The 14505-nt window shown below is 46.8% G+C and overlaps 1 protein-coding gene across 19 annotated transcripts in view; it reads right to left on the bottom strand.

Moving 5' to 3' along the window:
• Positions 1 to 6807, bottom strand: part of KMT2C (lysine methyltransferase 2C) — a 197699-nt gene extending 190892 nt beyond the window's left edge. For 17 of the 19 annotated variants that reach the window (XM_080610016.1, XM_080610009.1, XM_080610022.1 and 14 more), the window contains exon 1: positions 5305 to 5606. In XM_080610016.1, the coding sequence (XP_080466142.1) occupies positions 5305 to 5477 (173 nt within the window). In that variant the 5' untranslated portion in view covers positions 5478 to 5606. Of the gene's footprint in view, positions 1 to 5304; positions 6141 to 6415 lie in introns of those variants that run through there. The other 2 variants (XM_080610019.1, XM_080610008.1) reach the window with 2 other exon arrangements.
• Between the last annotated feature and the right edge of the window lie 7698 nt (positions 6808 to 14505).

The raw sequence follows: 14505 nt of genomic DNA, 5'->3' as shown, positions 1-14505 counted from the left end.
AAAGTGTAGGCTAAGGTTGTAGAAAAATATCTCTTTCCAACAGTAAGCTTAATCTCACTCACCCTTAAGACACAAGTGAAGACACCACTTCATGTTAATCAACATTGGAACAACTTTGACAAGGAGGCAAAACAATTCTATAAAACCCATTGGGTAACAACTTCCAGTCATCCAATCCAGCACACAGGTCCTGTCAGGAACTGAAAATTAAAAGATTCATACAGAGTTCATTTACCAGAGCTCATTCACCTGAACAAAATAGTACTGTGAGGAATTTAAGCCAGGCTCCTATGCAAGAACTACGTAAGACAGATGGGTAATTGCTTGGTAATAAGACTATGATGAAGTCATGCAACATGGGCTGCTGAAGAAAATGGCACCAAGTTCCCATGGGACCCTGGCTCCACATTGCTCTGTCCTGTTCTACAGCAGATTAGAAAGGCCTTCAGAGAACCGGTGTCAAATCCTGATTATGAAGCCTACTCCCATGTCTCACCTCTTCACACTGCGATCTAGTATGTACCTTCTGGCTTCTGGCCAAACATTTTGATACGTGGCTTATACAGGCAGAACTATAGGCCACTATTTGCTTTACTACCTTAACCCTTATCTGTACAATAGCTGTACAAAGCCCATCCCTCGAAAGACTTCAGTCTGGTAGTAGTGAGCAGTAATGACTTTCCCTAAATGTGAACATGTATTTAGGAACATTTTTATTGTATAACCCTACAGAAATTTTCCATTTGGAGATGCTAAATTTTGAAGTGAGAACAGAGCAGGCAAGTAAATATACAAATAAGTATCATGTAGTAAGTATCACATCACATACTTGTGTGAGGAACTAAAGAAACACAGCTGAGCTATAAACAGAATCCATCCAACATGTTAAGGTTCTTCTGAAATAAGTGTAGATATCATTAAATATTGGCCTACCCTAATGCAAATGCAGCTAAAGTAATGATAGAAACTGTTAAATAATCGTTTCCTGACAAAAAAAATGTTATGCTTAAGTGTTATCAAAACTATCTGCATGTATAATATCTATGGCTTTTGAAAACCTACTGCAGCTTACACTGGCCAACGTAATGAAAAACTAGGACAAAAATTAGAACATAGGTAATTAAAAATAAACAAACATGGAATTTTCCACAAATTTCATGCTTTTTGAAATCCTTATCCTATGCTGTTTTCAACTATACACATTCTCAAAAATAATTTGTAACATACATCAATGTCTGATGCATGCTGAATATAAGATTTAGACTGAGCTTAGCTACTGACTTACAAAGTAACTGCTATCACGATCACAACTAACGAGACTAAATTTTTGCTACATCTGTGTGTGCTGCTTATAAGCTGTATAGACTAAGAAAAATCTAGTACTTAAAATAGATTAAAAATTGTTTACTGCACCTGTACAATCCTATTCTGATATATTTTAATGAATAACCAGCTGTTCATACAATGACAGTATAGCTAAAACAGAACCAATACTCTTCTCCTGCAACTTCTTTTTGATTACATTCAGGAGCATAGCCTGGAAGTTGAACTATAATCCAAGTACAGGAGTTAAGTTTCCAGGATTTCAGGCCATACAATGAGATGGCCTTTGGTTATAGTTCTGTGTATTCTTCCTCTTTCCTGATGTAGCATATCATGAACAACCTACATGCTCTCAATTTTGAGGCTCTGCATGGCTTATTCTAGTTCTACCTCTTAAATGTGAACTGCTGCTCTACACAGATAGCCAGTCGTCAACACGTAAGGAAGAAAATATGAGTGTTTGACTAGCACTTCAGGCAGGAAACAAGCTGTCTGTAAAAATCTTCAGGGTGACAATGCTTTATCCTTTAAATATATCCTTCAAGTCTGATGCCCATGAATCATTCACTGATGTGGAGATAAACCATGGTACTTGAACTTCTGCATCTTCTTCTGCTCATAGTATTCTCACAGATCCCTTATGCTTTCCCAACACATTTCTTAACATTTACATGCTGTCTTATCTCTACATTTAAATTAAGAAACTGTGCATCAGCAACCTTTGCTTATTCACTTGTACTGTAGGTAGTATAATGGTGCCCTGGCCTCTAGGCACAATTACAACATAAATAATAAAAATGAACTGTTCACCTAAGATTAAGTCCCCTGACAATGCTATTCAGGAAGCTATATCCTTCAAACAAAGATAAAAAGCTGTTCTAGTACCAAGCTAAAGCTCAGTAACTCTCCATGTACTGACACCACTGATTCCCAATTCATCACCTATAGGAAATGTGAGCTGTTCCGTTCCCTGTATGTACCCATGTCCATAGTACTACCAGGAATTTTACTGACAACCAGGTAAAACACAGGATGACAGAGACTTGTGTAGAGCTGTGCTACTGAAGAACCCTGTGCTCCCTTAAAGTAGGCCTACTTCTGGGAAGAGTTGAGAATCTCTGGCATCTCGCAGAAGCAGACTCAAGGCAGTTTTCTATCTGTCTGCTTAAAACTCATTGAATTTGCTTAAAAACATGGCCTTCAAGAAGGTAAAACAGCAACCTATAGCACTCTCCAATATGGTATTGTTCTTTAATGGAAGCATCCATAGCTGAGGAATTATTCTACTTTGGCTTTGCCAGTTTAATGTAGGGCTGTCTGCTTCATCATTACTTCGACTGAACATTCAGGGAACATTTCCTATAATGGGATAAAGCGGTTGAACAATTTGACTGGCTAATAGTGATTTAGACATGTGATTACAGTACAGAAAATGGTCTGACATATGCTCTTTTATCTGTTTTACATGAGGCACATTAATACAACTGGAAAGCACAAAAGTGAAAAGGAAGACAGGACCAAGTAGTCCTAAGAAAAACTAGAAAATATTTTTACTTCTTTTATTTCTGCATTTGTTTAGCTAACTGTAATCAGTATTTTGTAAATAGAAAAACTTACAAAATAAAACTATTTTCTCCCCTAAATGGATGCAACAAAAAAAAGATCTGTCTATACCTACTCCATGAAAGTTAGAAAATAACCATTTTTCATAATATCATAGTTTTAAAAGAATTTATGACTTACAAAACCTTTACCAACATTACAGGTTTCCCATAAAAATGCAGGACACTCAGCACAGCACCAGGCAGGAACAATCATAGTGTGAAGAAAAGGAGTATGGGTTCATTTTGATTTTTGTCTCTGCTAATTGTATTTCCAGCTCTTACACAAATGCTTATAGTCAAGCCAGCATAAGTACATATTTTTACAGGAAAAATTAATTTCCTCCTAAAACTACTCGACAGTATTCCCATGACACAAAAAACCTAACTGAAAAAAAAAAAATTGAATTACCTCTTTAGCACCCACTTTTCATCAGAAGTATGTACAAAACCTCAAATTGGCCTACAAGATACATCAATTTTCACAAATGACACCACTCTGGGTTTTCTGCAGACTGGTACATTTCAGTTGCATTTGCATTTTTCTTCCTAAAACTTCTTTGAAACTGAAACATTCAAAGGTTTCCTATGTAAGGCCTGGATTCTATATGGAGAACTAAAACCAAAGTACTTAAAACTAAGCATAGGGGAGAGAAACACAAGAAATTTACCGCACGTGTATGTTTGCCAACTACTTTCAATTACCACCGTATGAAAATTTGTATTGAGCAAATACGTAAGAATTAAAAGAGGGAGCTGCAAACAATACATCACCATCAAAACCAGGGGGTGAGCATTAAAATCTCTGACAGGAAGCCTTCATCAACGACAACAAAAAACCCCACCAAACTATATATCCCAAACTAATGATAGCTCTGGCATGGGATATTTATGTAACATATATTTGTGACGACGAATTTCTACAGAAGAAAGCATAGTCTTTACATGGGTTTAGGTCCAGCCCAGCAGAATCCTTCGCTGGTGTTTTGGACTTCCAACCGTGACATTATGGTCGGATTCGATCTTAAAGGTCTTTTCCAGCCTAAAGGATTCTGCCTCAGAAACCTGCGGTGAGGTATGGAGTGAGTATTTTGCGAAGCGCCAGAAACTCACCTGGTTAAGTATACTCGAAGGGCGTAGAACTGAAAAACGTCCCTTCAAAACAAAGGGAAACAAACTCTGGAAGCCCGAGGCTCCAGCAGACTCGACCGCGCAGAGGCTATTTAGCTAACAATCATCACGTTTCGCTTCAAAACGGGCTGGCCCAGCTTTGCCCTATTGTTGCTGCAGGTATGTCACGGCAAGACCCATCCTACTCAGAAATAACCCGCGGGGAGCTCAGCCAGCGCGGCAGCGGCACCTCCACGGAGGCTGCCATAGGCCTCTCGGAGCCCAGCCCTGCACCTCACGCCTATCAGCGGCGGGGCGGCCATACCCGCAGGTCTGCCCGGGTCTCTCAGCGGGGGAGCAGCCGTTGGCACGGCGGGCTCCCCGTACCCGCGCCGCGGGAACTTGTGCGCTCCGGCCCGGGGCTGAGGGGAGAGGAGTGGCCCCTCAGGAGGGGCTCCCTCGGGGCGGAGGGGGGGGGGGGCGGCACGCCGCGGCCGTTGGGGCTGACGAATGCCCGCGTCCCCTACAGAGAGAAGCAGCGGTGAAGGGAAAGCTGCCAGGACCAGGGAAGCGGCACCCCCGTCGCCCCCCCCCGTGTGTTTGTTGTGCTTCGGCACTGTCCCGCCGGCGCGTCCCTCCGTGCGAGGCGGCCGCCTGACAGCTCCCCACCTCCGAGCACACGGCCGGGCTCGCGGCGGACAAACTCCTGTCTCAACTTTGCGTGTGCGCGTCCGCACCCGCCTGGGTGTGTGTGAGAGGGAAGGGGGGATCTCCTCTCTCCTCGCCACCCACCGAGAACCGTCTTTTCTTTCCCAAAAAGAGGAAGGGGCGATCAAAAGGAAAAGCGACAAGGAACTACCGTCAAGCACAGGGAATAGCCAGGAGACGCTGAAGGCAGCCGAGCGTCCTGGCGGAGAAGAGACCCGAAAAGGAGAAGGGAGAAGGTGCAAAGGCAAGGGAAAAAGAGGAAGAGGGAAAAGGGAGAAGAGCTAAAGAGAAACTCCGAAGGAGGAGAAGAAGAAAGGAATAGGGACGGTGAAAGAAAAGTGGAAAAGGGAGAACAGGCGGAGGAAGACAAAAGGTGAAGAAGGAGGAGGAGGAGGGGAAAGTGCAAAGGGGAAAGGAGGAGAAGAAAGACGTGCCCTTCTCAAAATGGCATTAGGCAGGAGAGAGGGGGCGACAGGCGGCGAGTCTCCGCTGACAGCTCTGCCTGCGCCTGGCCGCCGGCCCCTGCCCCTCTCTGCCTCGCACACACAAACGCTGAACTTACTTCTTTCTGGCTCTCTGGAAAGGGGAAGCGCCATCTTTGCGAGGCCGGCCCCTAGGTCTTTTGTCTGTGGCTGCTGCTGCTGCTGCTGGGGGGGGAGCTCCAGGCTCGGGGGGCTGCTGCTGCTGAGGCGGCTCCACCACCGCCACCACCAGACTCTTGTCCTCCGTTGACATCCTAGTCAGCAGGACGAGAGAGACACATGGATGATGATGATGAGGATGAAGATGAGGATGGTGATGGGGATCCCGATGCTCCTCCTGCTCCCGCGGCTCCTCTCCTCCTCACCTCCGCCTCCTCCACCTCCGCCTCGCATTGCTGGCCTCAGCCGCCGCCGACCAGCACAGGTAGCAGGGGGAGCAGCATGGGGAGAGCAGGAGGAGGAGGGGAAGGAGGAAAGGAGGGGGAGAAGAGAAAAAGCGCAGAGGCAGGAAGGGTCTCACACACAATAACACCCCCTCCCCGGCTCGGCGGGGTCTGTCGGGGCTGGGGGAGGTGGCGGGCGAGGTGAAGAGAGCGAGCGAGAGGCGGCGGATCCCGCCGCGGGGCGCCCCCCCCTCAGAGGCCCCGGGAGCTGGCGGCGGCTCCGACTCCTGCGCTGCCCGGCTGCGGCGGCCGCCGCTTCATTGTACACTGGCCCTGCGCCCTCCCCCCGCGCTGAGCCCGCGGGGGCGGAGGAGGAGCAGGCGGCGGAGGCGGCAGGGGCCGAGACCGAGCGGAGGAAGTTTTGACAGCTCCAGCTGTTGTGTGTGTCGAGCGCTGAGTCCGGCCGGGCTCCGCGTCCCCTTCCCAGCCGGGCCGGGAGCAGGAAGTTTAACTTTGGGGAAAGAAGGAGGAGGAAGGGTGAAAAAGGGGGAGGAGGGAGGGGGAGGAGGAGGGGCTGGCTCCCTCCCTCCCCGCGGGGTGGAAAAGGGATCCCGGCGCTGCCGCCGCTGCCCTGGTGTGTAACTCCCCTCCGTTCCCTTCCCTCCCCCCCCCCTCCCCGGCCAGTGCGACACATAGGCACAGGACCCGCCCGCCGTCCTCCTCCCCCGCCGCGGCCCCACACTGCGCCTGCCCGGCCCGCCCGCCGTCCGTCCCACGGCGCAGACACCCATCCACTGCCGACACTGACCTCACGGGCTGGCTGCCGCGGTGGGCTGCGGGGAAAGCGCGGAGCCAGGACGGAATGGGATGAGACGGGACGCGGCGCCCCGGGGAACCCCCGGCACCCACCCCGCCCCGCGGGGGCCGGCAGCCCGCTTGCTCCACCACCCTCTCCCCGCCCTTGTTTTTTATTTATTTCCCCCAGGGCCCCGTGGAAAAGAAAAAAGCCCCATCTGTATGTGGGATGAAAGTGGCCGCTTCACAGCGGGGTGCTCTCGCCCTGTCCCCGCACCGGGGCTTGAGCTCCCCGGGAAGGCGGCGTCAGGGACAGTCCACGGTGGCCAGCCCGGCGGCGCTAGGTCCTCCCGAGCCCGGCTGGCTGCTGCCTGAAGGCGGGGAGCTCCCCTCTTCCCCCCGCCGTGCGTCTACGGCTCGGGGAGGGTGGGGGAAGAAGGCAGCGAGGAGCTGCGGCCGCCCCAGGGGAGGGGAGGGGAGGGAAGGGAGGGAGCAGAGTTCAGCGCTGTGTGCGAGGGAGACAAAGTCTGGGGAGCGTGGCCGCTTTCCAGCAGCTCCGGCTAGAACAGCTGCGGCCGCTCGGGGCGGCGGGGGGGCTCCCCCGGGCAGGGGCCTAGCTGGCTGCGTGCCCGCCCGGCTGCGCCGCGACTTGGGGCGGGGTTAAGCCTCATTACACGGGATTTAACGTGTCCCGGAGGCCGGGAGGGACTCCGGCTCTGAGGGGAGGGGGAACGTGCCGGAGAAAAGTCCGGCCACGGGGCGAGGAAGCGGAGCGCACCCCCGGACTTTCCTCCCGGACCCTGCCCCGGCTGGGAGCGGCTGCGGAGTAGGCCGTGCCGCTGCCCGCCGAGGGCCCCACCACCCGCCTTCGCACCAGGCGCCGCCCTGAGGGCAGCCCCTGAGGCGGCCTCCTGCCTCCCTCCCTGCCTGCCTGCTTGTCTCCTTGGTTCCCTCCTTCCGTCTTTCCCTTCCTGCTCCCTGCATTTCGTGGCGGGTAGCTCCGCGGGGCCCCTCTCCCTAGGCCTGGGCCTCTCTCCCTCCCCTCTGCCCGGGGCTGGGGCTGCGGGTGTGAAGGGAGTCAGTAACTCGGTGCAGAGATGCTGAATCATGACATCGGTCGTATGGACGGATAAGAAATTAACTGTGCTGCCGTGCAGCGTGCAGGGGTCACTCGTGTGGAGCGGGCATGTTTGAGAACTTTGCCGGACTTGGGGAAATCGTTGGGATCGATACGTCCGAGACTCCGAATACATACAAATTTATCTTGAGAGCCCTGCACTGTTTCTCACTTGTAATTTAGGTTTCCGTTCAGTGTTCGAATCCCAGTTGGTAAAATGGCCTAGGGTAGCACACAGGTACGACAAGGAAGGGAGGGTAGGAGGAGCTAATGTTAGTATTTTTATGACGTAAAAATAAACAGAGGAATCCGGGCTTTTATGCTCTTCTTCCCAAATTTTTATGTGTCAGCTCCAGGAATGCTATATTAAAATGGCATGCTGTGGCAAATACGACTTCTGCTGGTCTCTTTTCCTGGGAACCATTTCATAACAAAAAGCCTTTGTTAGTTCTTTCCCTAGGTTTGTAAGTAATTAAATTAGAACTTTGTGACATTTTCATATTTATATGTTGAGATAAAGGTAATACATTTATATGTATACTCATACTTGTATACATATATGTATTTAAAATTATATAAAGCCTTCCCCTTTTGGTTAGCCACACAAGGACAACAGCTGGATTGTTGGCGTCATTTCTTGGCCTTATTACTGAAAATGGACTTACTTCTGCCAAACTAAAATACATATCCTGTTTGTATTATGAAGTCTGCAATGACTAGGTATACTGCTCAAATGACTTCAAGTATGGGAACTTAATCTGTTTATATATTGTCTGACACAGAAGAAAATGCCTTTGAATTTTGTTAACTCAGGCAAGTTAGCATAATTTAACTGAAAACGTTTATGCCATACAGGCCCAGACTTGGGTGGAGTAGAGAGGTAAAAGGGAAGGGGAGGGAGAGGGACGTAGAAGGCTACAGCCTCTGCACAGTGGGATTGCTGGTGTGGCATTTGCTCAAGTTGCCAGGTTGCCTTCTGGTCTGCTAAAAAAAATGGCCATCCCTTGAAACATTGACTGTGCATGTGCGGCTCTGCTGTACATGCGCAATGGCCTGCGTGAGTATGGGATGTGTCCGAGCTACTATGCATGGGCAGATTGATGGGACCTGAGATACGTGAGCACGCTGTGGGCTCAGATCGACTGCTGTAGGTGTATGGGGAATAACTGTCACATCCCATAGCAGAAACACAGTGAAATCACCATATCCACTCTTCCATGCATGGTTCACCCGGTCCTCCCATGCAGACATTGTTCAATAGACCACCTAAAGTGGCTAAGCTTTAGGCTTTGTCTCATGCAAAAGCAGATGTATATTTCTATTTTTTTTTTCTCCATTGTTTTTTATATCAACTGTTTATATGTGGCTAACAGTATAAAATCTGAGTGGAGGCAGGATGAAGTTAGTTCCTGTGTAGCGTGATCTAGGACAAGAGCATGTTAAGGGTCTTAGGCCTATTCCTCATGCTGCTGTGCCTCATCTCTGTACATGTCCAGACAAAGCTAGGCAGGTCTGTTCTGTGAACTGCTGCAGTCACTGCCATGGCAATCAAAGGTGCGAAGTACTATGTAGGACTGAAGGAGACTTGTGAGGAGGAACCTGAAGTGGAGATGGAATTGTAGGAAACTGTATTTGCTAGTATTATTTATCACTCAGTGAAGGCAGGGGGACAAGCTAGGAGAAATTGTGTCACCAAACATAAATTCACTGTAGGAGTGCTTTGTTGGTTCAGGACATTTGAACAGCTCTGTGAGGAAAAAATTTACATTTATTTATACCTGGCCTACACCGGCCACCTCTTACAAATATCTCTATCTGGAAAACACATTTTTACAGCAAAGATGCAATATTAAATAAACATGTCCTCTGCTTTTACTGAATCTTAAGAGATTCTCCAGTTCATTATAGAATAACTCAGGTCAATCAACTCACCTAATTTTTTTTAACTCTCAAGGCCAAGCAGCTTTGAAACTTTCAACAAGAATTTTATGTTCTAACCTTCCTTAAAATAAGCATTTCTGGGGTGTTGGAATTGTTTCTGAAATATAAGTAAGACCATTCCAGTATACTGATTAAACAATGCATGCTAACAGTTTTAACTTCAAAACGTAAGTTCTCTCAATATGCTTAAGACAAAGAGTGATACCTTCATAATAGAACGAGCTGAAGATAGGATGTTGTCTTAAATCACCTAGTTAAGGAAAATGACAACTGATACGTAAATACCATTGTAGCATTATACAACTAAAGTGGTGTATGTAACAAAAATAATGAGAAAAGTATTTCAGATTGTATCAGGAATGGGATCCAGATACTTTCTCTTTTCATAGAATCACAGAATGGTTTGGTTTGGAAAGGACCTTACAGCTCACCCAGTTCCAGCCCTCCTGCCATGGGCAGTGACACCTTCCACCAGACCAGGCTGATCAAAGCCCATCCAGCCTGGCCTTGAACACTGCCAGGGATGGGGCAGCCACAACTTCTCTGGGCAACCTGTGCCAGGGCCTCACCACCCTCACGGTAAAGAACTTCTTCCTAGTAACTAATCTAAATGTACTCTCAGGTTAAAATCATCCCCCTTCTCCAGTCACTACATGTCCTTGTCAAAAGTTTCTCTCCAGCTTTCTTGTCAGCCCCTTTAGCACTGGAAGCTGCTCTGAGGTCTCCCTGGAGCCTTCTCTTCTCCAGGCCGAACAAGCCCAGCTCTCTTAGCCTGTCTCCTTAGGAGAGGTTCTCCAGCCCTTGCAGCATATTTGTGGCCTCCTCTGGACTCACTCCAGCAGGTCCATGGCCTTCTGATGCTGGGGTCCCCAGATCTGAATGCAGCAGGTGTCTCATGAGAACAGAGTAGAGGGTAAGAATCCCCTCCCTTGACCTGCTGGTCATGCTCCTTTTGGTACAGCTAGCACATGGTTGGCTTTCTAGGCTGCGAGCATGTATTGCTGAGTCATGTTGAGCTTCTTGTCAGCCAACACCCCCAAGTCCTTCTCCTCAGGGCTGCTCTCTATCCAGTCTCTCCCAGCCTGTGTTTCTGCTTGGGATTGCCCTGACCCATGTGCAGAACCTTGCACTTGGCCTTGTTGAACTTCAGGAGGTTTTGTGACATTAGTTCAGAACTCTGCCAGATTGTTCGCTGCTCTACATAAAACAGAAGCTTATTTTTTGTTCTCTTCACACGTGTTTCCACTGCAGAAAAGTTAACCAAGTTATCACAAACGCTTCGTTTAAAACACCTCAGCAGCATCCTAACGTTTTAAATGGTCAGTATATTGAACCACTTTGTCTTAACCTGTGCTAAATTGATAATTGACTGTAGCGAATGTCTGTTTTCTTCTGAAAACTGGGGAGATTTTGGTGCCAGTGCATATCCCATTGGGGTATCCTTGTTGAAAAGTAGCAAACAGGGAAAAGGTGCAATGGATAGCTGAGGGTAGTAACCACATCAACTGCCCATAGTAGTTCTTTATATCTGCACTCATATTCACCCAAGTAGCTCAGAAGTAGCTGAATCACTGGTTTTGGGGTTTGGGGCTTTTTTTTTTTTTTTTTTTCAGTATTATAAAAAGCTACCCCAAGATAATTTGAAAGATTTCTAGACAAAGCCTAAATCAAGTGGCAAAATCAGGATTACGTCATACAAATGTATGATTTCCAGTTTATTTGTGCTAAACTTGGCTGGACTAAAAAAAAAGTTAGCATATGTTAATTGTCATATGCTAATGAATGCATTGTGGAAGTCTAATTTTAAACTTGAAATGTTTGTTTCTTCTTTTCATCAGTTTTGCTTACTTGTCATCTTGTAGATCTGTCTTACTTTAGGCAACAGAACAGCCTGGATAGTGGGTACGACATACCCTTGAGCACTGGTGACTTTCCCAGCAGTTTGGTGAGATGCTTGTCACTGCGGATGGTGGGGAATAACCCCCTCTTCTAGTCCTGAGCAGCATCCCCAGACAGCTGGAGAACTGTAAATATCGGGTGCTCCAGAGCCATCTAACTGCTTTCTTTGGAGGCAGCATAGTTTACAGTCTATGAGGAAATCCCGTTTCATTCTAGTTCTTGTTTTCTCACCTGCGCCCCACGGTGAAATATCCTGACTTATATTGTACCACAGCTACTCCCCACACAAACTAATCTAGCGTTTGCATGAACTAGGGCTAATACAGTCCAGGCTCCCCATCTCCTGCCTGCTTTAACTTGATTAGTTAAGTATGTGTTAAAGGCAGTGTTGCCCATGCTGTGATCTATGTGCTAACCTCACACCTTTACACCTTAGTCTCACCAAAGCCTGAGGCCTTTTCATCATATTAAGCTACTTAGGCTGGGCTAATGTGACTGAGAAACACACCTTTTTTATCCATTAAGACGAGGCCAAAAATGCTAAGTGCTCAAGATGCAAGCCCCTAGGGCTTGTCTGTATATCGAGTTATTACACGTGGAGGCTTTTATCTTCATAAGAAAATGTTCTTTTTGTGCATGCCAAAGTGTAAATTTAAAACTAGTTGTTATAGTATAACCTTCATGCAGCCTCATTTATTCTTTTTTTTTTTCAGATTAGCTTATTTAATTCATTTAAATTAAATTTTAAAAGGTGCTCCTATTGGAGTGAGTTTGTCCACATGAAGAATTACGCTTGCCTGACTCTGTTATTAATAATACCTTCCTATGTGGAGAAGCACTGTCTATCAGGAATGTTAATTTTGCACGTTTGCACTTGATAAAAGCATCACTTGTTTACAATTGAATCTTCCTATTTTGACAAGCAGTAGCTGATGCACTATACTGAAATTCATCAAGTTATTCCATACCAAGGCCATGATTCTGGGGATGCTAAATTAGCCAGATAAGGAAGTAAATGCGTGAATAGTTTTTCTGAAGACAACTGCCTCTTGAATAAAGTTTGTTCTGTGTTTAAGCATTTGCAGAAATGCTTACATTCTTCCTAAACTAGCAATTTATATAATTTGTTCTTATGAGAAACAATGGACTGTGATGTTACATTGTATTTTTGTTAGCATTCATGTGAAGTCACATAAAACATCCACAAGTTACTTAGGAACTTCAGTTCCATTCTCTGTGACTTGCCTAATTTGTTGGAATTCCTGTTGTGTTTACAACCTCATGAAACCGTAATTTTATAAACTTTAATACTCTTGAGTTTTAGTTTTGACATATATGTGGTGTTGGGCAGCAGAAAATAATCTTTCATGACGTATTATTGGTTGCATGAATTTTTTTATTCAAAAAGGTAGAATGCTAATAGTTTGAGTAAAATCAAATCAGTATCTGAAAACAGTACACACTAAATACTGTGCACTGTAAATTCTATGCACTGCAGACACATGCAAGGCAGGAAAAAACCCACAGCCAGTAGCAAGCACACAGGGCAGTAGCTGATCCCTTTGTGTGCACCTCTGGGGGAAGACAATAGACGGTGTGGAGTTAGGACTTTGTCATGCAGAAAGTTAAATAAATGTCTGAGCAGTGTTTGCTGTTTGCAGGAGTGGTGCATTACACTCAGATTACTCAACAGAAATGATACAAACCCGGCTATGAAACAGGGGAGAAGATTTATTTGTGTGCATCAAATCATACATTTTTTGAGTAGTACTATGTTCTTATTATGTGTTTTTGCAGAGCACCTAGTGCACAGGGGTCCTGGTTCCTTGCATGAGATCTTGGATGCTATGAAAATAGGAATTTATCTACTATTAGTAGAAGTAACCTTGTCGTGTATTGCCAGTTTTGTGAGGAAATAATCTGTCTCAGACAGGATGGCCTCACTTTGAATGGAGTTGTTACACTGTGGAGAGGCAGCTGCCTTGGGTTGTAGTCAGGTAAACACGAGGAGCCCAATCCTGTTTGGAGCTGTTTACTTCAATAATACTATGGATTTGAGTAAGAAGGGCAGAATTGGGCTTTTGGTTTTTGAAGATAATTGCGGACAATTGATGGGGACGTGTCACCTACATGAGGTCCAGCCAGAATTCAGTCCTTTACTTACGTGCTAATGTTTTAAACCAATTAGCTACATACCCATATGGAAACAATAGTAGAGCCTCCACAGTCAAGAGTACACTGGGGTTCTAAATTACATATATAATAAAGGCTGTGCATGTGTTTTGCGGCTGAGAACAATGCTATATTTCAGCCTCAAGCAAGAATTTTCTCCAAGCCATAGACCCTCAACAAAACACACTTTTTAATGAAAGTCCTGACACCACCTTAATTACAGTGCAGCAAACATTACCATCATAATCCCATTTCATCCCTAGGCAAGGAGAGCATCCCTGGGGGCCTCCCTGCTTTTCTTTGCTAGTGACCAGTTTTGCAGAAACGGCCTTTTCCCCAGTGCATGTTTTTGTTTAACCTCTACTGTGCTGCCTGGGGGAAGGTGCATGGGGAGCTGCTAGTGCTCATCTCCCCATGCTCCTTGCAGCCCCCTGTCACTCCCTGCAGCCCCGGGCCCAGAGGAGCAAACGGCACCCAGGGACGCCCAGCCTGCAGGTGCCAGTTTGGCTTCCCCACAGCCCCTCTGCTTGTCTCTCATGGGAGCCCAGCAGGCGCCAAAATTCAGGTTCAGCCCCTTTTGTACCATGAGTTTCACTCTGACTTCTGTCAGCAGCTTCCAAGCTGGCCACTTTGTGTATGCCAGTGCCCAGACACAATCCCATTTTTTGCTGGCCTGCCACACTCCAGAAAAATATCTGCTTTTGATCCAGTAATGCAGGGGGAATGGCTCTCCCTGTTGCAGCCCCTAATCCAGGTAGGTGAGAAGAAGGACTGTGGGCACACATGAGCAGCCTGCAGTGCGCCCAGCGGTAACACATTCATTTGAAGCAACATTGCAGTGTCTCCTGGCTTTCCCAGTCTTGGGATGGGTAAGTAAAATGTGATTAGTTTCCCACTACCATATTGATTCAGTGAGTATATTTTGTGTGGGGACTGCCAATATTCAGTGGACAAATTTGCAAGGCTATTCAAAG

The sequence above is a fragment of the Psittacula echo genome (assembly GCF_963264785.1).
Source record: "Psittacula echo genome assembly, chromosome: 2".
Classification (NCBI taxonomy): Eukaryota; Metazoa; Chordata; class Aves; order Psittaciformes; family Psittacidae; genus Psittacula; species Psittacula echo.
The sequence above is the reverse complement of the archived record's forward strand: the minus strand, read 5'-3'. Positions and strand labels throughout refer to the sequence as shown.